General features: G+C 41.6%; 1 protein-coding gene across 2 annotated transcripts in view; it reads right to left on the bottom strand.

The window, feature by feature from the left end:
• The window catches only part of Xpo7 (exportin 7), a 100,195-nt gene that overhangs the window by 7,715 nt on the left and 69,466 nt on the right, over positions 1–23,014 (bottom strand). For both annotated transcript variants that reach the window (XM_052732794.1, XM_052732795.1), the window contains exons 8-22: positions 22,452–22,525; positions 20,794–20,913; positions 19,495–19,641; positions 17,870–18,042; positions 15,066–15,259; positions 14,411–14,516; positions 12,365–12,500; positions 11,804–11,877; positions 10,581–10,661; positions 9,741–9,804; positions 9,269–9,377; positions 8,231–8,337; positions 4,807–4,895; positions 3,625–3,732; positions 200–282 (exon numbers count right to left, since the gene is read on the bottom strand). In XM_052732794.1, coding sequence (XP_052588754.1) covers positions 200–282; positions 3,625–3,732; positions 4,807–4,895; positions 8,231–8,337; positions 9,269–9,377; positions 9,741–9,804; positions 10,581–10,661; positions 11,804–11,877; positions 12,365–12,500; positions 14,411–14,516; positions 15,066–15,259; positions 17,870–18,042; positions 19,495–19,641; positions 20,794–20,913; positions 22,452–22,525 — 1,665 coding nt within the window. The remainder of the gene's footprint in view (positions 1–199; positions 283–3,624; positions 3,733–4,806; positions 4,896–8,230; positions 8,338–9,268; positions 9,378–9,740; positions 9,805–10,580; positions 10,662–11,803; positions 11,878–12,364; positions 12,501–14,410; positions 14,517–15,065; positions 15,260–17,869; positions 18,043–19,494; positions 19,642–20,793; positions 20,914–22,451; positions 22,526–23,014) is intronic.

Genomic DNA, 23,014 nt, shown 5'->3' with positions numbered 1-23,014 from the left:
AGTCATCCTAACCGTCCTATACACAGGCATATACAATATATATTTCAGCAGGCCTTTCAAAGGTGACATCTAGCAGTCTCATACTTATGTATAGGAACACAGCACCCCATGGGAATGCTCTCCTGGATACTCTTAGTCTAACCTGAGACCACATACAGCTGGATTCACTTCCAGGGACATGCTTCTCTAAAGTACCTACCATACATTGTTATCATCTTGCTGGTTTCTCGGAAAAGTAAGATACCATTGGGAGATGAGACATCAAACTGGAGTCGCTGAGATCTGAGCAGAAAATACAGAAGGACACAAAGTCAAAGGTTTTTCTTGGTAGAACAGGATGTTCTAGGTTCTCACTGGTGCTCCATAGGTGACTCAGCACTACGGCTGCAAACTGCTGACCCCACTGAGGGAAGAACCATACCTTTTATTAAATGATGTTGCTTTTTCTTAAAGCTCACCATTTTAGGTTCAAGTTCTGCTCTTCAAACAATGAAAACATTAAAATAAAACCAAAACAAACTAAACAACAGGACTGTAGATAAAATTAAGCCTTTTAAAATTCTCAATTTTCTTTAAGGTATAGTTTCTACCAGTCATTTGTTGGTACTAACTCCCAAGTCTTTGTTTGCATTTACCCACAGTCTCGGTGGCAAGAGACGGAGGGGTGCAAACACTGTTACCACTTTCTAAGAAGAACACTAAGGGACTTGGAATGCTCTAACACTCAAATATCAGGCAAGGGAGAATACATTTTAATAATCTCAGTTTTGGTTCTTGACTGTTCGCGAGGCCAGAATATCTCTTTTAGCTACTCTACCTTGGAGCGAACGGCACCTGACTAGTCAAGGCCTGCAAGATCCAGAGGTCCTTCTTGACACCCTGCCTGTCCAATCATGCTCAAGTCCACTCACTCTCTACATGGTCTCCGTTTCCACTCTTGCCTCATTACAGTCTATTCTTCACATGGCAGGTAGCTAGAATGACACCCTTAAATGAAGTAAGCAAGATCACCAACAAACCTGCATAAAATGCTTACTAACTTCCTACTGCAGTGAGGATAAATGTCTGTTCTTCATTACTGCTGCAAGGCTCTAGCAAAGGCACCTCTGCCCACAAACTTGACTTCCTCTATGTCCTCTGCTTGCTCACCAGAATCCAGCCACAGAGGTGGTGCTCTGTCTCAAATTCCAGCAAGCCTGACCTATCTTAGGGTGCCTACGATAGTATTAACTGCTTACAACAGCTTTCACCCGGAGTTCTATGAGAATCTTGTCATTCAGATCCCAGATCAGCTTCTCAGCAGGGTGGTGGTGGTACACACCTGTAATCCCAGCACTTGGGGAGGCAGAGGCACACAGATCAAACAAAAAAAACCCAGCTTCACTGAGAGGCTTTCCTTGACCCCCTTCCTACTCTTCTCAATTCTATTATATATATATATTTTAATTAAGTTTCTTGAGACAGGGTTTCTTTGTGTAACAGCTCTGGCTGTTCTGGAACTCACTCTGTAGACCAGGCTGGTCTCGAACTCACAGAGATCCACCTGCCTCTGCCTCCCGAGAGCTGAGATTAAAGTCGTGTGCCACCACCGCCCAGTTCAATTCTATTACTTTTAAAATAGCATTTAATCACTGCTAAAATTCTCTTCTGTACTTCTTAATTTTGGGGGGATAGGGTCTGATGCTGCAGTCCAGGCTGGCCTGGTACTCACTATAGCCTAGTCTGACCTCAAATTCATAGCAACCCACCTGCCCAGCATATACTTGTTTTTAGTGTCCTTCTTACCATATGTTACATCAATTGAGGGCAGAGATTCTGTCCACAACAGCTAAGAAGTTTCTTAACAAAGACTGGGTACTCTCAGATAACTATTTTATAAATGATTAGCTCTTTGAATGTAGGCTTCATGGGAGGTTATGGCTCCTCTGAATATTATACTCACTCATAACTATAGCAGTTTTAAAAATTCTCAGCAGTATCATGAGAAATTAACATACCCACAAATGCAAAGCTAAGGCACTATTTTTTTTCTTTTTGCTCTAAAATGTAAGACAAATCTAAAATTTGTATACTGAATTTATTTTTTCCCCCAGAGCTAAGGACCGAACCCAGGGCCTTGCGCTTGCTAGGCAAGCGCTCTACCACTGAGCTAAATCCCCAACCCCGAATTTTTTTTTTTATTATCTTGGTCTAGCTACAGTTAGGCTAATAAACAACTTCTTTTGTGTGTGTGTTGATATATGCATGTGTGTGTACATGTGTGCTTGCCTATGTGTTTGGAGGCCACAGGCCTGGATCAGGGGTTCTTGTTACACTGCTTTTCACCCTCCTCCCTCTGCCCCCCCCCAGAAACAGGGTCTCACTACATAGCCATGGCTAACCAAACTCAAAGAGATCCACCTGCCTTGCCCCTTGAGTGCTGTGACTAAGGCATGTGCCACCATGCCTGGTTCCTCTACTGTATTTAGAGACAAAGTGTTTTACTGAACATGGAGCTCAGTGTTTTGCCTAGACTGTTCAGCGCACCATGAGAATTTGCCTATCTCTGTCTTTTCAGTATGGATTATGGATATGTATAGCCATACCTAACTTTTATATGGGTGCTGGGAATACAAACACAGGTCCTCTTGCCTGCATAGCAAACACTTTACCCACTTTACCACTTTACACACTGCTGTTTTGAGACAGGATCCCATTTTGTAGCCTGGGTTAGCATGTGGCAATCCTTCTACCTCAGCTTCCTGAGTGTTAGGATCCTAAGTTTGAGCCACTTGCCACACATTAAGAAAAGGTTTAAAGAAAAACTTTAGGAGCTGAAGAGATGGCTCAGCAGTTAAGAGCATGTACTGTTCTTGTAGAGGACCTGAGTTTTGTTGCCAGTGTCCCTATCAGGTGGCTTAAAACCACCTGTAATTACATTCCAGTTTCAGAGGTAGCCAAATGCCTCTGACCTCTGCAGGCACATGCACTCATGTACATACCCATTCACATAATTAAAAATAAAATAAGATCTCAAAAAAAAAAGGTATTTAAAACAGTATATCTTTCTTATATATCACTATTCTAAAATACGGACAGAGTACCATTATCAAATGTCAACTTGTGTATGTTTGGGCAGGGGAGAAAACAAAATCTTGGTTGCCAAGTTTACTTCTTCTTAAGAGTGGATATCCTGGTGGTGGGGAAAGGACGGATACCCAGGGTTGGGGATCTACCTTGGTCAGTAAGTGTTTCCTAGCATGCAGGAAGCTCTGATTTGATCCCCAGCATTGCACAAATCAGGTATGTTGGCGCATTCCTATCATCCTAGCACCCAGGAGGAGGCATGAAGATTAGGTTCAGGTCATCCTCAGTCATATAATTTAAGGTCAACCTGGGCTAGTGAGACCTTGTCTCAAAACAACCCACCCCCCAACAAACACCACCCTGAGCTCATCTGGTGATTTATTTCCTGTAGACAGCAATGGCTTTGTATGGCTGGCAGTATCCTTCTTTCAAACAAGAACACATACACTTTTAGAAGCTTTCAAATTTGATAGCAGTGCTCCCCAATCTGCCCAGAGTACAAGAAAGTGAATCACCTTAGGGGTTCTCAAGCAGCAGAGCAGCTACCATCCCGCTTACCTGTTATGAACTAATTCAGCCATCAGCTTGAGCACAGGTGTGGTACAGGCTGGGTCATGGTACCAGAGCTCAATTGCCCGCTGGAGAATTGGCATGTAGGAGGGATAGCTATAAAGGAGATGCTAAGGAAGATATTCTGAAGCCACAAGAAAGAGTTTAAATAATTTTTCAGTGCTCATCAAGCACAAACTCATATTACAGCTCTTTATTTTCCTGTTTTGTTTGCTAACCGCTATCCTGGGGAGTTTTTCTATGTGCGCAATCTCTCTCTCCATGCACGCACATAAGCAAACATACATCCATACAACAGGCATTGAGAGATACATTTCAATTCTCAGTGCCTTTCTTCTGAAGAACACAGTGTATTTCCTATTTTTTAAATATGTATTTTTTAAAATTTATTTTATGGGCATTGGTATTTTGACTGTATGTGAGTGGCCATATGGGTACTGGGAATTGAACCAGGGTCCTTTGGAACATCAGTTGGTACGCTCAATCACTGAGCCATCTCTCCAGCCCCCATATTCCATATTTTTATTTATACTTTACCACTTACACGACAAGAGATCAACTATTTCTTTTATGTTGGAAGAAACTACTGGAAAAACACGTCCTCAGATTTTGATGACTGATTGATCCACGTCACAAAGTCAGTAAAGTTAAGGCTTTCTTCCTAGATAGATCTACAAGTTTTTTATGTCTCTCTCTCCTGCCTTTACTTTCATTAGACAGAACTTGATATGTTACCCAGGCTGGCCTCAAAGCCATGACTTCCAGTCTCGCTCTCTTAAGTGCTGGAATTACAGGCATGGGAGACCACGTCTGGCTTTCTCTTTTTGATTCCTTCCTTTTTTTTGTTTTTGTTTTTTTGAGACAGGGTTTCTCTGTGCAGCCTTGGCTGTCCTGGCACTTGCTTTGTAGACCAGGCTGGCCTTAAACTCAAGGATCCTCCTGTCTCTGCCTCCTGAGTGCTGGGATTAAAGGCCTGCACCACCACGGCTTCCTCATAGTAAAATTCATGTGCAGCAGTTCCACATTGGTGCTTGGTTCCATTCCAACTTTTAGCAGATCTTTTGGAAAACCATTTTCTTGCCTCCCCAAACCTCGTCCTTCGCACTCCCAACACATAGCTTCACTCCAGTTACTGTCTGTGCAATAGGTTTCTAGTATGAGTTAGGATACATCCATTCGAAGAGCATCATGAAGCTGGTCTTGGCATTGAAGGCAAAAGCTATCCCTCTCAGGTCTCTCACTAGGCCAACAAGAGTTCTCTGTAACAGGATGTAGAAACAGGAGAAACATCCCAACTATAACCCTCTGATAGGAATTTCACACAATTGTAATCAAAGTCTTCCTTTCACAGCACCCCCTTCCCCCAATATTCTGAATCCATTTCCTTCATGCTAGAATGGAATCTTTTCACCTGGAAAATTAGTTTTGGAAACTTGATACATGGGCTGGAGATTTTTTTTAACAAGATCTGAAATTCAAAATCCTCCAAAATACAAAATACTTTTCAGTATGTCCAGTAAATGATGAAACTGTTCATACAGACTTACTGGGCTGGGGAAAACAGGTCAGTGCTGTGACCCCTAAGTTCCCTGCACTGCAAAAGAATAAGAAAGTCCCCAGGAACAATAGGAAAAACAAAGTTACCTTTAGGCCAAGTGCATAAGGTGGATGTGATACACAAGTGAATTCTGTATTCAGACTTGGGTCCCATCCCATTCTCAAATTATCTCATTTTATATATATGCAAATATACCAAAATCTAGAAAAAAAGCCTCCTGAAATCTCAAATATCTCTGGCCCAGATATTTCACATAAGGGACACAAACTCTATACTCAGAAAAACAGTATGGCTTATGGCTCATTATTGAAAAAAATGAAGTTAAGCTATCTTGCTCCCCATACTTGAACCCATGGCCTCATTGTCTGCTAGGAAAGGACTCTCAAGGACGGTACATTTTAAGACATTAAAGAGATATGTAAAGATAAGGAAATCAAAATAACTCAGCTTTTCAAAAGGGAAAAATGCTATATAAAGGCAGAAAAGGTTTACGTCCAGAGTTCTTTATCTTAAAGGAACTCAAGAACACTCTACCAAGAGGAAGTGAACATGGTACCTTCCCTGGATCCTTAGTACCGAGAAATAAGACTCATGTGTTCAACGCTGGAGCTGTAAGACATCATACTTTCCATTTATGGACAAGGCCTCGGAACTTCCCCATGGTCATGCTGCTTCTCAGAGTAGGGATGCAGTTTGCATCAAGATCCCCTCTCTGGTGCTGCTAAGATGGCTCAGGGGGGAAAAGCACTTTCTGTGTAAGTTGGTGAACTGAATTTGATCCCTGGACTACGTAAAGGTAGAAGAGAACTGACTCCAGAGAGCTGTCCCCTGCCTCCATATATACTCTGGGGCATGTGCAATCACCCCCTGCAAACTATAAATCTAATATTCTCTTTCTCAATAGCATTTCTACTTGGGCATCCTGATTAATAGAACAACTGCCTTAAAATCTATTATTGAAATCCCTGGGAATTTGAGGATGTTGACTTGTTTAGCAAAAGCTGCTGTACTACACTATGAACAGTCTCCATTAAGCAAACAATTCTCTCTGAGCTGATACCATGAGCTTAACTTTCTAGCCTAAGATAAATCAATCTAAAAGACTTGTTACAAGGGCCATGGCAGAAATAATGGGTGACAACTATAGTCCACGGTCAGCCTGGTTTCTTTAGGTAATTTTACTTAGTTGGATGGCACTATGATGATGGAAAAGAGCTAGCATTCACTGATACTCTTAACTAACTGGTATGTTATGTAAAATAACTCCCCTTAGAATGACTCAGATGCCCAAACACAAGCACAAAGTTGACAAAGTTATACAGAGTGGTATTGTTCTCTGACTACCTTGCTGTAAAGTCTCTTAGATTTCCATCTTTCAAAATTAAGACAGTTTTTAAACATTTTATTTATTTTTTGTGTGTACAAACACATGTATGCTCATGTCCATGTCCGAGCACATTTCAGAAGACAACTTGAAGGAGTTGGTCCTCTCCCTTTACTGTGTGGGCAACAGCGACTAAACTCAGGGTGTCAGGCTTGGCAGCAAATGTCTTTACCTACTGATCTACCTTGCTGGCTCGAGAGGCTTTTACAAGATAAACTGTCAGGTCAAACCTCACATTTCCCTTCATCAACACCCTTTTGCTGTTTGGTGTCTCTCTGCTCAGCCTGGGTGTCCTTAGGAATACTGCAGAAAGCATTACTACCAACGCTAACATCCTCAGGTCTTCCTAGTTTGGTATGGGTATCTACAGGCCAGGAGAGTAAGCATGTATTAAGTAAAAACAGGAGAGTAACAATCAAATGATTTTGAGAGCCAGAATCAAGAACTGAAAAACTGACTTGAAATTCTACACATGGGGGCTGAAGAGATGGCTCAGAGGTTCAGAGCACTGGCTGCTTTTCCAGAGGTCCTGAGTTCAATTCCCAGCAACCACATGATGGCGCATAACCATTTGTAATGAGATCTGGCACTACCTTCTGGCCTGCAGGCATACATGCAGACAGATCACTATACATAATCAAAAAACAAAAAACAAACAAACAAAAAAAAAAAAACAAAACAAAAAACTCAACCCAAACCCTATGCACGGACTATGGAATTTCAGAGACTAATCTCTTATTGTGTCTGTTTTGTGGTGCTGGAGTTTGAAACCAGGGCTTCCAGTACCCTAGTTAAGTGCCCTACCATGAAACCACAGTTCCTAGGCCCTTCAAAAGAAATCTTCACAGAAATAAGGAGTTACAAAGAACTCAATGATAATGAAATGGCATCTATCAAAATTTTGGGGTTTTGAAAATCTGTTTTGGGTAGGTGGGGGAGGTGGGAAGGATCTGGAAGAAGCTGGGGGAAGAGTACACTGTGTACTCAAAACACATGGTGTGAAAACATTTTTTTTTCAATTAAAAAAGAGAAAATCTGTTTCATGATAGTGGAGAAACACGTAACACTATACATGTAAAATAGTTAAGATAGTACAGTCTGTTGTCAAACTAAAAAAGTTTCAAAGAAAAACTTTTGGAATATGACTAGAGGCTCTTATAGTTTTACAGCTTTACAGTAAGAAAGAGCTGAAAAGAACTGAATTAACTCAAGAAAAGTATGAAAACAAAGGTAAGAATAGAAAACACAGATAAAATAGTCTTTTTTTCCCCGCAATGACTAATTACCTGGTACTGGTCTAGAAAAACAGTGAAATCACTAATAAACACCATTAAAAATTAAAATGGGACATTATGCAAGATATAACAGTGATTCCAAAGGCAGTAAGAAAACTGTAACTTCATGTTGATACATCTAAAACTGTATACAACAATCCCTAAACACTGTTTACGAATACACTTTAATATGGATAGGCTTTATGACTATCAGACCTTCAACTGAAAACTCTCAAGAGCACAAGAGATTCACATGCCAACCAGGGGATAGTTTGTAGATAAGTTGCACCCTTTCAGCAGCTGGCAGCTGCCCAATCCCAGCTTTACCAGGCTCTGCCTTTAGCCAGAAGCCAACTGGTTCATAGGTGGAGGACTCACCTTTGCCTCTTGTTCATTGAAGCTGTTAGTGCTGAACATCTGGGCCACAGCCTCAAATGCTGCCGTGAGTGGAAGCATGAATTGCTCATACTGATCTTCATCCTCTCCTGCAAGGGAAACAACCCTAGGTGTGACTCTGAGGCCAACAAGTCCAAGCTGTGAATGCTTGAGAAATAAGATGGGGTGAAAGAGGAGGTCATCCCAGGGCAATCCAAAGGCTCCCTTTACTATTCCAATGGGTGTTAGTAGTAATTAAAGTCAAATGTTAGCGGAGAGGAGACCTGCATGTGCACAAGGTACTGCATACTGTTTGGTTCGTACCAAGGCTGCCATGTTAGAACTAGGTGAGATGCTTTTGGAGGCTTTAATTACATGCACTTTCCTTAGTAGTATTTCATTTGAGTAGAAGTAGATTAAAATAGCTCAAAATCACAACAGCAAACACCACTGAGCATTCGTGATTATTAGTTGGACCACCAGTGCTACTCAGGTGACTGAACTTCCCTGGTTCCCATGCACTGGAGATCTATATAATTAAACCTCTGTTGACTGGGTAAGGTGGGTCTGCTTATTAGTGTGGGGTGGAGGTGGTTCTTGCCAACAAGATGCACTTAAGAATCTCAATAATTCTTTTATTTTACACATGTGGTTGTCAGAGAGAGAATTTTATATTCTTTGAAAAAGTTATTTTAGACAAGGATCTTATTATATTGCTCTGGTTGGTCTCAAACCCAGATTTCCTGTCTTAGTCTCCCAAATAGTGGAATAACAGGTGCACACTACTGCATCTAGCTTGAATAGAATTTGAAAGCCATGGCATACCCAGATTAAAACTTGGTTGCATACTGTTACTCTATTCCAGTACAGGGAGCATGACAGCATGGTGTATTTTTTGTGAAAAGAGGGTGTTACTTCAGATGTTTTTGTTACTGTTGAAACAACAGAGAAGAGTTCCCCCATATCTACTACTCTGTCCTCAGATAAAAATTTAGTATAGGGCCAGATTACTTCTTGAGCCACTAGAGTTCATTGCAGTACCTAAATCCACCATGAGGAGACGCCCAAGTGCTGTGTAGAAGGTAGTCCGACACCGCATGTCTGTCAGGTTGGACTGATTGTTAATACCCAAAAATGAAAAGTGCTCGCTCTATTAAAAAAAAGAAAACAAGTTAAAAAGGTAAAAACATGGGTTAGAGGTAGAATGGAAGTCAGTAATTTCAGAATTACTGAGCCCTTGCACGCTAGCGGCCCCATGGTCACTCTTTAAGGATACACGGATGCTTTAATTTTTGAAAGTTATCATGGCTGTTACTACTGGCTTATGCCAAGTATATACAGCAGTAGGTGACTTTAATACAGCCCAGGCATCCTGAGCAGCTCTGACGATGGGAGTGTAATCTGGCAGAGATGCAGGACCCAGGGCTTCAACTGAAGCACCTGCTTTGCAGTGCTAAGGAAGTGCTATGTGGGTGGCCGGAGAACAGACAGGACAAGGGCCGAGATCACTCACCGTGTGATTGTTCAGCATGAACTGTACCGCGCTAAGCTTCACTAGCTTCCTTACACTACTGTATGTAAAGACAAAGGACACAGTCAAGGAAAGTGTGGCACAAACTAAGACATGTTCAGAGTTAGCATGCTTTCCCTAGATAACTTATTTTCTAAACCACAGGAGCACAATATGCCAAATAGGAAAGTGTTTGTTAGTACTTAATTGATTAACAAGAGAACACTTACACTAAACTGCTACTTTTAAGAAATTTCTCCTCAGAGTCAGACTATCCCAGAGTAGCTCCTCCTGGCAGGATTTCAAGAGGGACTTTATGCCTTAAAGCCCTGCGCAAGTATCCACTGTGCATTGTGAATAGACTCCTCTCCTTTTTAGAAAGGGACTAGCTATGAACAGTCTTTGAAGACTGTGAGAAAAAGTTGCTGGGGAAATTGTACAGTGTTTTCTGCACTTACTGGCTCCCTCCCAACTGTGGAGCAATCCAAACTTCACAGCAGATGTTGTTCAGATCAAGGGTTCCAGGCCACTACTGTGGGAAAGCTTAGTGTTAGGATGAAGCTTTGCTAAGAGCTTAGCTACAGAGAGCATACCAGTGAACCAGGTCCCAGGCCTCCTAGTATTTATGAATTTTAGGATCAGTCAGGGATATGTCTATAGTCAACTATTATATTGTGTTCAGCCTTACTTTTAGGGACTTGGAATTATGCTAGATTCTGTGTGTGTATTGCCTTTGGCTCCTAGGAATATAGAAGACACTTGAGTCCCAGCTACACCCAAGTTAAAGTGGCAGCAGAAACCATGTGACTTTCTAACTTGCTCAGAGTCTCACTTAAAGGATATCCAATGGAGAGGTCATTGAGAAGCTGCAGCGTCTTGGAGGTGATTGGTTCACAACGCCCCCAGTATTTCAAGTTGGTGATGCTGGAGGAAAAAAAAAGAAAAAAGAGCAAGAGAAACTTTTGTTGCACCTGATTTCCTTAAGGGATGAAAGAAGAAATTCATCAATCAAAACTCAGCACACATCTGTATCACCAATTCACAGACATCACGACCACAGGAAAAAAAAAAAAAGGGTATAAAATCTCTGTACTTACATTTGGTTGACTAGAAAAATTATCCTTCAGATAATCTTCACTACTTGGTTCCAAAGCTACACTGGCCCATACCCAGGCCCTTGGAATTCTGGGGCACTCCAGGGCTGATTTCTGCAGCAAGGGTAAGAGATTTCTGCGGCAGTGATAACATGCAGACGTATGCACCTCTGCACCTGCACCATCCACTGTCAGCTGCAGAACTCTAGTAACCCTTGCTTCTGGTCTTGGCTGGCAGAGTCCTTTAGACCCCCTTGGCTTTTTCCATCTTAAATTAGTAACCAGCTCATGGGTATCAGTGTTTAGGCTGGGACAGTTGCAAGGAAGCAAAATGGTACTTTGCACACAGCCCTGGGTTATTATTTGACTCCTAGTGTGTGCTATGATAAATTGAGCTCCTAAAAAGAGGAAAATGTAACCAAGGGACATAACTTAAAAACAACAGAAACAAAAACAAGAAAAGGGCCAATTAGGAAGCACCAACTTTGAAGACATTCCGACAGCAGGAGTAGATTTTGGAAACTCAAGACTCCTGGAGAGTATGATGCTTCCTGAGAAAAAGCCCATGGGAGAGTGAGGCTCTCCACTTGGAGGTCGGGCAGGCATTCCTAATGGAAATCAGCACCAGAAAACAAATGCCTACTCTGGGCATCCCGGACAGCTCAGTGACCGAGAGTGAGAGGACAAATACCAATCACCAGGGAGGAGCTCCATTTTATGAATGCCTTACAGGATTTCAACTGTGATTCCAAAGGCTAAAGAGAAGATTCGGTAAAATGCTACACAAGCCTGGAATGCTCTGGGGCCGGGCCATATCTCTAAGCACAGCGTGTCACACACTCAAATGCACAATTCTCTGACGCAAACGATCAAGGCTGGAATAGCAAGGCAGTGGCAACACAGTGCCTGGGTCACTGCACAGTTGCAACAGGACTGCAGGGCCTCTTGCTGACGGTGAGCCACAACACTTACACTTTTCCTATGAAGACACTCAGCACCATCGTCTCATCATTCAACCCCAGAACTTCTGAGAGTCGGCGGTACAGCTGGTGTCATGCAAAGTAAGAGAAAATCATCAGATGACATAAAACGAGTCTAAGATGAGTCCACACTAAGGGGATATGATGTAGGACAGCTCTGGGAAGTATGCACTGAAGGGATAGGCTAGCTTTAATGTTCTAAATACTAGGGAGACTATATTCTCTTATTGGACCACTTCAATCCTGAAATTCTCCAAACACTGCCAAAACTACCGGCTGTTCTCAACATTAATTCATGTATAGAGACTAAGAACTGCCAATTTGGGAGAGTACAACAGATGTTTCGACTGGCCATTTGTTAAGCATATGGAGCACTAGAGAAACAGGCCCAATTCATTGATGATTCTCAGAATTCTCAGACTAAGAGAAAACATTTGGATTTTCCCAATACTGGAAATCTGGAGGCTTATTGTAACTGTGATCAACTGTTTCCCCTCCATCAGCAACTCCACACCCGGGAAGTGAGAAATGGAGCTAACTGTGAGTCTGTTACCTTCGAGGATTTCTGCACCTGGTCCCCAATGTAGATCTTACGGAACTGCTCAAAAAAGCTCAGCATGGCCAATTCAAGCTTCTCATTACCCGCCTGAGCCAAGCGGGAATCTGTCAGGTTCATAAGCTGGAGTACCCTGGAAGAAGAGGAGTGATGATTCTCTCAACAGCAGGATATCCTGGGCATTCTAAACAATGTAAGCTACTTCAAAATCATCACATGTCTCTCTCCTTATCCACACTTTGGAAATTGTCTTCTCTTCAGGCTCTAAATGGTGGTGAGGAAACTAAGTCTCTATTTCTGCTTATAAACAGTAGTAAAATATGAATATAAAGGTAATGGTCTTTTTTCTGGAACTTCTGTGAGATTGTGGATGAAGTGATCTCTTGCATTCAAATTCAACTATGCTGATGAGTGGGACTGAACTAGCCCAGTGCTTCTCAATCTCTTTTTCTCATAGAGCTATGAAAGGAAGGTCACAGAGCCATGGCGGAAAGGTCATAGGCAAGGACCACTTTCAGGGACAAACAGCAGATGTACTACTACCTATGACTTTAATCCTTTGCTCTGGACCCTTCTCTCCCAAACAAGGATATGGCCAATGTTGAATGAGGAATAATGGTATGCCATTTCCACCCGGTAATGGTCTTCTTACAATTGAGTCATTTGGCATTTGATAGAATGAAGACAGCAACTATTTATGACATATCATGAGTAAATTAGACTCACTTACTGTGTTGCAACACCCAAGAGGAGAACAGTCCACAAGACACTGTCTACACTGCATTTATTATGACACACACGAGGTAACAGAAAGGTATTAGATTTCATTCTTACGGAATCTTTACTCACGACCCTTAAAAAGTGCTAGTGAGGCAATACCATGCACACTTTTGTCATAATTAAGGTACCCAAAGTCAAAAGAACATTTGATAAACAATATGGGAGTAAAAAGACACAAATGGGAATTTTTTTATAAGGCTAAGATTTATAGACTGAGATGTCTGGGACCAATACAATGCAAGACACCAGGTTCCTGTGGGTTTTCCCTAGGGAAGATACCCGAAGAGTTCAGAAGTCTTAACAATGGCAGCTCTCTGTATGGTCCTACAATCATTTTAAAACACACAGTAACATTCTGGCCCCTTCTATCAGACTCCTGCGGTAATAAGCTGCAGATGTGTGGTATCACCACAGACTGATGCAGGGATGAGGATCTAGCTATCTTAAACATGACAAAGGCTTGAAAATTGTAGATAACACTACTCTTCTCATAACACCTTCTTTCTTGTTTATTTACTTGTTTCTGAGATGTAAAGCCCCTTTGGAAAAAGGGGCGGAGGATACAGTTTGGTAGTAGAGCACGTGCCTAGCATAATACCTGAAGTCACTCTCAGAAACAAGTAAATAAACAAGAAAGGTTATGTGAGCAATGGGCTTATTATTATAGTAAAATGAATTACATTTTTTTTTTGAGGTAAGATCTCGCTATGGCCCAGAGCTTTGATATGTAGACAAAGTTGGCCTCGAACTCACAGAGATCTGCTTGCTTCTGCCTCCCCATTTTAACTTAGAAAACTTTCAGTAAGTTTTAACACTCACTTAGTGGTTTTTAATAAAAGGAGAACACAGGTACAAAATAATGTGAAATTCTGTGGCTGTGACAGGCTGCAGGAGTGCTACCAAGGAACCAGTTTTCCTTTAGACCTGTGTCAGCATTGCAAATAAAACCCAAGTCTCCAACTCTTAGATACTGCCCCTGAAGAGATCAACAGTTACCCCTCAATAGCTTTCCCAATTCCATATATAGCATTTCCTTGCTGATTACTGTTAAAATGTTTTTTTTTTTTCTTCTTAGTGTAAATCATAGGTAGAGTTCTTACTGCAGGCACAAAAGAGAGCTAGTTGGCTTAGCATAGTAGGTCCACATCCTCATGGGCATTATGTTGCCTGAGAAGGTTTTCTGCAACTGGTAGAAAGCATCAGGAGGGCCCAACAGGTGCTGAGTACTCCAGCAGAATAAAAGGCTTCCCTGGGTACACTTACCGACACACGAGCTCACCATCCATAGCATCTTGCTCATCGGTGCTGGCAAAAGAAACTCGGCCACCAATCACAGCGCCGATGATGTAAACCAACCATGTCAGTCGTCCTGGAGTAGGAAGAAGACTCTTTAGTGTCCCCTTGCTAGTGTTGTAAAGATACTTTTTACTAGAAGACTCTTCAATCTTTTTCCCCCCGAGACAGTTTCTCTGTAGTCTTGGCTGTCCTGGAACTCGCTTTGTAGACCAGGCTGGCCTCCAACCCTCAAAGACTAAAGGTGTGCACTACTATCACCTGGCAAGACTCCTTAATCTTAATTCTAGTAAAGCCATAAAATCTTTCCTGATATAGGATGGCTATCATTCTACTCTAGTAAGGCTGACATCAAGAGGGAAACTGATCAGAGAATAAGCACTCCTGTATCAGAAAAGACCACCGTTTCTGGAGTGCAGTTCTTCCTTGGAACAACCCAATGCAGGTATGATTTATTATTCCACCCTAGTCCCCTGTGGCATTTATTCATTCATTCACTCACTCTGTGTGCATGGAGGTGATAGCAGATAATCCTTTTTTTTGGGCCGGGAGAAGGGCACAAAGGGAGGAAGTAAGAGGTGAAGGGGCTGACAGTATCTCTGTGCTCCCTGGACACCGCACTCACCCTCCTGTACTGCAATGTCCATTGGGCTGGCGCTGGCACTCTGCAGCAGTTCCTGGTAGGACTGGGCTGACTGGTCAAACAGCTGCACAAGGAGCGCACATGTCTTCTCATACTCACAACGCCCAATGGTGGACAACTGGTCCAACTGCTGCTGGACCAGACCTGTATCCTCCAGGGGATCTTCCAGGCCATCCCTACTCCCAAGAAAGAAGGCAACCCTCTTAAAAAAAACATGCCCATTAATTTCCCTGACACAGCAGCTTTTTCTCCTCAACAACAGAGGATCAACACTAGTTTTTCCCAAGGAAGGAAATTTAAAAAATTCTTGTTGTCACTGAACCTTCCCAATTCCTTAGCATTTGTCTGCCACTGAACCTGGCACTTACGTTTCTAACCCTTCTGAGCTCCTGGCACTTAGGTTTTCCTTCTTTTATTAATAATATATTTAAAATATATATTTATATTCTAAAAAGACAGGGTTTCTCTGTGTAGCCTTGGCTGTCCTGGAACTTGATCAGTAGACCAGACTGGCCTAGAACTCCACTCCTAGAGATCCACCTGCCTCTGCCTCCTAAGTGCTGAGATTGAAGGCATGTGCTACCACCGCCCAGCTTATTTAAAATTGTTTTAAGATTATATTTTTACTGTAACTATGTATGTATGCATGCCCAAGTGCATATATATGTAGGTCAGAGGACAATTTGTAGGAGTCAGTTTCCTCCTTTGCCAAGTGGGCCCTGGAAACTGACTGGTAGTCGGGCTTGAAGACAAAGCACCTTTACTCACTGAGCTATCTTGAAGACCTGTAAAGAGTAGCATCTTTTCCCTTTTTTTTTTTTTTTTTTTCAAAATTTGCTTTTGTGGCGCCGAGATTGAACTCAGGCTTTGTGCATGTCCGGCAAGTGCTCTACTGCTGAGCTACTCTAGGCATTCCTAGCCAATCTTTCCGATTACTGTATACTTTGGGACTCTAAGTACATATTCCTGCATTTGAAGTTATTGTGGCCAAATGAGGTCAGGGAATTCAGAAACTTTAATGAGGAAGGCAGTATGTTTTCCTCAGCAATATAAAAACTTTGATGAACCCCATATTTTATCAAACTCAATCTTGCTATATAGCAAACACATAACTATAATAATCATGCTAAGTGGGATTTTTTTTTTTAAACAAAGTTTATAAATTGGCTTGGTTTATACCCAGTTTTCCCAAGTATATTTTGGTACCAAAATGATAGTTTAGTTTCCCACCTCAGATTTCAGAACTGTGGTTCTGTACCAGGTCTTCCCTTATCTACTAGTTTTCAGATTTTATAACACCTTGCCCTAGGCTGAGATCTCTACAGTTGTACTGCAGCATGGCAATGCCAGATACAGCAGCAGCCAAGAGCTGGCTGCTGTATGTTTCCCACTTGCTATGTACAATGCTAGGCTATTAATTCTCATAAGATCACAAGGTGGTCTTATTACTATTGATAGTTTATAAAAAAGGAAATGCAGAACATACTCAAAAGTATATAGTTATTAAAACTGGCTTCCTGTGTCTAGAATTTCTACACATTCCTCTAGCCTCTAGCACTGCCTCCTGGAAGCCAGATGAACCGGACAAAGGCTTTCCAGTGAACTTCATGAATACTCATATTTTGAAATGATTTGTCATAAACAGTAAGACTACCAACTTGAGCCTGTGAGATGGCTGAGCAGATAAAGGCACTTCAAGATTGATGACTTGAGTTTGGCCCCTGGAACCACATGATAGAAAAAGCAAATTGACTCCTGATACACACACACACACACACACACACACACACACACCCACCCACCAACCACAGACTAAAGACAATTGAATGTACCCACTCTGAGCAAATAAAGGACAAAAACCAAACAACCCATCAAACAACAACAACAAAACCACAAACAAAAACAAAATACCACAAACAAAGGCAACTTGACTTAATATAAGACATGTCTTAAAAGGCCTGACATTCTTTTTCTTTCTTCTTGGATTTTTGAGACAGGCTTTCTTTGTATAGCTTGGGCTGTCCTGGAACCAGCTCTGTAGACCAGGCTGGCCTTGAACTCACAGAGATCGAGTGCTGGGATTTAAGGCATTCATCACCACTGCCCGGCTCCTTTTTATTTACTCTTATTTTATATGCATTGGTGTGTTCCCTGTAGGTATGCCTGTGAGGGAGTCAGATCGCCAGAACTGGAGTTGCAGACCGTTGTGAGCTGCCATGTGGGTGCTGGGAATTGAACCCAGCTCCTCTGGAAGAGCAGCCAGGGCTCTTATCATTGAGCCATCTCTCCAGCCGTGGTCTGACAGTTCTTTAACTATGGGTTTCTGGTCCAGTTAACAGTTAAGGTAGATGGGAACTCTTATGCTAACATGACAAATCCATGATGAGCGTGCTAGAACTACATAGCCTTACAAGTTCTGAAATTAGAGTGGATTATGATCTGACCTTAGAATCTCATTTAGCTACTTATTTCCTTAGGAAGTCTCACTAAATTCCATACTGAGACATTATAACTTTTACCACCTGTGTCTTACAAGCAGCCCTCACATTTGAAGAAAATCAGTGGCAAGGGCAAGCACATGCAATGTGTTTCTATCACAGACACTGCTGGGGACGGTGATTCAGGGGACATGAACAAGGTATCGGAGGGAAAGACAAAGACAGATGGCCATAAACAAACACAGATTTTACACACGTCTCCCTTTGTCAGTTTGGGATCTGACTCCTAGTAAGTCTGACAACAAGGCTGCTGGTTAGGGAATATGGTGGTAGTCCATGTTTCCTTACCTTAGAATGATGTGCACAGATTCCAAACGGGATGTGATATAGGCTTTGGTGACTTCAGGAGTATATGTTTCCAGCATGTGGGGCTCTGTGGCTTTGACATATGGCACGGAGGCTGCCAGCCGCTGCCACAGGCTCAGGAGATAGTGCACACTATTTGGGGCAAATTCCCAGTGCTGAGGGTCAACAAAAGAAAAGGCATGCTTTTCATTTCTGTACACAAAATCCTAGGCCATTTGATACAAAGAATAACAAGATAACTAAGTTTTTAGGGGCTTGAATCTATGTATTTGGTAACTTATTTAAGGCAGTTACTAGTGGTGGTTTGAATGACAAATGCCCCAAGTGGGCTTGGGCATTTAAACATTTGGACCCCAGTTGGTGGTGCTGTTTGGGAAGCTTTAGGAGGTGCAGCCTTGTTGGAGGAAGTCTGTTATGGGCAGGGTTTTAAGAGTTCCTAACTTTGCCAAGTTCATTCTCTCTTTGCTGTTGAGGATGTGAGCTTCTTGACCCTGCCCATCATGCTTGACCTTGCTAACCCCCTCTCTACCACAATGGGCTCTTTTTATTGGTTTCTTTTGAGACAGGGTCTTGCTATGTAGCCCTGGATGACATGGAACTTATAAGTAGATGAGGCTCATACAGATCCACCTGCCTCTGCCTCTTGGGTGCTGGGATTAAGACATGAACCACCATGCCTGGCCCATAATGGATTCATCACTCTGAAAATAAACAAACTCTTCCTTCTGTAGGTTGCTTTTAGTCATGGTATTTTATCACACCAACAAAAAAGTAATGAATACACTAGTATTTCAGATTCCAGAGTTTAATGAGAAAGGTGGTCTGTGCTGGCTGTATAAATCTAGATGACAAGGAAAGACACATGAAAGTAGGTCTGAGACATCAGAATACAAGAGAATTGCTGGTCAACTTATTAAAAATAAGAGATGCCAAAGTTCCACTCTGGAACTAGTGAACCAGAAACTGTGGGGATGAGACCCAAGCCCTGTGTTCCTTCAAGCTCTCAGGTGATTGTGATGTGAACTACACAGCAAGGGACTCTTCAATGTGCTGCTCCACGACAAGAGGGAGAGGGATCTGCCCCCCTCATTCTGCAGTCCAGGTCCCAGTTCTATCTTTTGCTTTTCTCTCAGTACTGGATTAAACCCAGCGGGGCTTTAAGTATGCTAGGCAAGCACTCTACTATCGAGCTATGTCCTTAGCCCTTCTCTCCAATTTAAATATTGCCCTTATCATTTCTACAAGTTCCTGTAACCAAGGTTATTAAACTTGTTTTTCTTGTGGTGCTGGGACCAAATGCAGAACCTCACAAATATGAGGCAAGAGTTTTACCATTGAGCTACAACTCCAACCCTTTCCTTACATTCTTATAAATGTAAATAGTCCACAATAGTAACTATTTTGCAGGGTATGTGTGAGTGTAATAAAAATATTCTTTTTTCTTCCTGTGATTCTGAGGACTGAAGCAGTACCTCACACGTATTAGGGAAGTGCTCAACCACCAAGCTATATTCCAATTCCAATAATATTTTTATAGGGTTAAAACCAGTATTCAAGAGACGAGAACCCAATAATTAAACAGAAAGACAAGGAGATGAAAGACAAACCTGTAGGCTGGTCACTGTGAAGTTGGCTATCAACCGGATAACCTCAGGGTAGTTTTCCACTTTTACTAATTCTCCCAGTTGGTAGTTACTCTTTAACCGGGCCAGTAGTCTGCAGAACTCATGGTAATTGTTTGGATCTGATAAACTCTGGCAACGACATAGGAAGAAAATAAAATGGAAAATATGATCACCACACTCCAAGAATGATACATGCTTGGCATGGCATGGGGAAGTCTATTTTTCAGCTTCTGGGCTGCAAATCACGATTGAGAACAAAGGTATCAAAGGCTTCCAAACAAGTCAAGTATTACTTTTAAAAGGTTTGATCACATTTATTTTCCCATCAGCACAAAATATTCACCCATGAGATGGGATCACTAGCTTCAAGTGGCAGAGTAAGAAACAGGACTTAGAAGGATCACACTACTTGCCTAAGGTTGTAAGATGATCAATGGCAGAAATGGGCACCATCTTTGATGTGTTTGCTTCTCATAGATCAAAGGGAATCTATTTATTTCTACATATGTCAAAACGATCACTAAGTGAAGTTATCATAAACAAAAGCGGCACAAGTGTTTCACATTGTATCACAAGTATTAGATGTTTATTACATCCTAGTATATAATTATATCCAGTACCACAAAACTTTAAAGGTATCAGTATATTTGTATTTCCTTATGAATATTATTCTTTATTAGTGATCAGAGCAGAAACTTTGTTTTATTCATATACATAATCCTGACACAGTAAGTCTTAATGCAGTGTGTTGAATGAATAAAGGCATTTTAAAAGAAAGGGACAAAGCTTAATTATATTTTAAAACATACTTCTTCTAGAATTTTTTCCCCAAATATAGAGAATATTTGGAAAAAAAGTAGTATTAGATGAATTTTGGAGCCAAAAAAAGAGAGAGAAGTCAAGTCATCAAATTATGGAATGTATCTCTGAAAAAGAAGTATTTCCCTTCCAACCTAGAGATAGCCTCATAGGTTAGGTTACTCATATTAATGTAAAACACTGAGAAACAAAACCAATCTTTTGATTTTTAATTTCCTGAGGGAGTAAGAATCACTGGTTCCATCTTAGGTAGCTTGTATCTGATGACCTTGTCCCATGACTTCTGTATTCTAGAGCTACGGGACTCATACTCCTCCCTTGGAGCAAATGTGCCCCATAATCATCCATAGATCTTCGGAAGTGTAGCCTAAGCTGCTTCCTGGGATTTCTGCCATGTGATGAACTTCCCTCAGACTTCAGTCACACAAATTCAGTATATACACACATTCTCAGAAACCTTACCTGTGGATTTTCCAGTATCCGTTTAACACCATCAACAAGATGGGAGAGAAACTTGGCCCTCTCAGCATTGTTAAACAGGGATCTCCGGACTGAGGCAATCTGGACGAGGCAGGACAACACCTGCAAGCAAGGCAGAGCACAGACACACACACTCAGAAAGACGGGCAGCTATGGCCTCCTCTAATACTCAGCAGCTTTATCAAAGAAAGAAGCATTCAATCCAAGTTCATCAAAGCAACGACCATGACTACATCCAGCGTGGAAGTTTTCCTTAGATAATATCTGTGACTACTCCAATCACTTCTTTGATTCCTACTTATATATAGTTAAGCCACAAAAAAAGTCAAGCAATGTATAGCTTCAATAAAGCTTGAGGTTTAGATTTTTTTTTCTGTTTCAATAAAATCAAGCTCTGCTTACAGAACTATATGATAAAATAATCAGGTCAAATCTATGCCCTGAAAAAATGTTTTCTTCTTTTTCCCACTGTGCTAATTATGTGTTGTCTATCTGTACATGTCAGTTTCTGGCCTTTTCTGCACGCTTTGTTCCCAGGAAGGTGGACTTGCTGCTGCAGCAGCAGCAGCACAGTTGTTGCTCTTGCTTTGGGCTGGCTTCACCCACAGGGAAGCACTAGGAGGGCAGAAGGGAGAAGACAAAGATGTCCTCCTTCCTGCCTCTTGGCTGGACTACCAACCGCCACAGCGTTTGCTGTATAGCTGTCTCCCAGTGTGTAGGCTGAACTCTCCTAGGCCTGTACTCCACCAGCCTTTGAAAGGGCACATGTCACCATGCCTTGTTAGGTCACTGTGGGTTTGCTCAACTATAAACAGTGTTTTCACTGACTACCCCTCTCGACTGTGCTACTTTTTCCTGAAGTGACTTAAGGATGTACATAACACTGAATTCATATTTATGCTAAAGGGAAGGCCTGTGTTAATTTGGAAAAGTACAATGACCAGGAAAGTGATCCACTGAAGAAATCTCCATTACTTTACTGTGTTCCTATGTATATTTCATGTAGAATAGTATTTAAGTCCCCAAATCCCTGGACCAACAACGTTTTAGACCCTGAATGACCTTGTGATCTAAGGTACATTACCACTAGATAAGAATTCCAATGCTTTTTTGAAGAAAGGCATATTTGTCTTTCATTTTATAATTTATCACTATGTAACTTTGGCCTCAGAGACTTTTTTCTTCTTTCCCTCAAACTTGGTATATGGGAGATAGGACCTCACACAGTAGCTTGTGGCAATCACTAGGGTTACAGGCACAAGATGGGACAGAAAAAGCTTGACAGTTAGCCATAACCTGACAATAGACAGGAAGAATTAAAAACAATGAAGACTCTGCTGCTAGAACTTTTAGGCTATAACCTCAGCGTCAGCACACTGGGTAACTAATCCAAGTACATCCTATGACATATTTCTATCACCATTCCCCTCCCCCTGCCAAAAATAAAACCCACAGGGTTTTTCTATGTAGCCCTGGCTGTCCTTGAGCCTGATATGTAGACAAGGCTGTCTTTGAACTCACAGAGATCTTTCAGCCATCATGTCTGGTTTATTTCTATGATTTTGCAAAACAAAACAGACCTAAGGTTTATTTACCAATGCTACTTTCTAAAAATAGGTTTGTTTTAAAAACTGACTTACCAAAGGTGAGAATGAGGGAGGGATGGAATGATACAGGTCGAAAAACAGCTGCAGAGTAGAAGAATCTAAGAATGCTAGGAGGAAAAAGATAAAGGATATGACTTGACTCTGCCACACAGGCCTACATGCATTTACAGCTTTATGTATTAGGGACCATATTCTTCTGATTATCTATCTGTCAAAAGAATATTTTCTTAGAAAGTTATAAATAAACTAGTGAGAGTTGTTTTCTTTTCCCTCTAGGTTAAAAACTACTGCTTTCAGCTCCTCTATGAAGTGTTTATCCTTTTGACTTTCAAGGAACTTTAGATAATCTTAACTCCTCTTTCTACAGTTTGTTCTTAGAAGAAACACACTCTGAAATTCTTTCCTTTATTTTTGGTTATTTTAAGACTAGGTCTTGCCATATACATGCTGGCCTTGAACTTGGGATCTTCCTGTATCAGCTAGGACCACAGGCAAGTAACACCTTATGACACCTTGTTTTTAAGTAACAGAAGTGGGGGCTGGAGAGATGGCAAAGCAGTTAAGAGCATTTGATGCTCTCCCAGTGGCCTGGGTTC

This window comes from Peromyscus californicus, unplaced genomic scaffold, assembly GCF_007827085.1.
Source record: "Peromyscus californicus insignis strain IS unplaced genomic scaffold, ASM782708v3 Scaffold_12__1_contigs__length_115047231, whole genome shotgun sequence".
Taxonomy (NCBI): domain Eukaryota; kingdom Metazoa; phylum Chordata; class Mammalia; order Rodentia; family Cricetidae; genus Peromyscus; species Peromyscus californicus.
The sequence above is the reverse complement of the archived record's forward strand: the minus strand, read 5'-3'. Positions and strand labels throughout refer to the sequence as shown.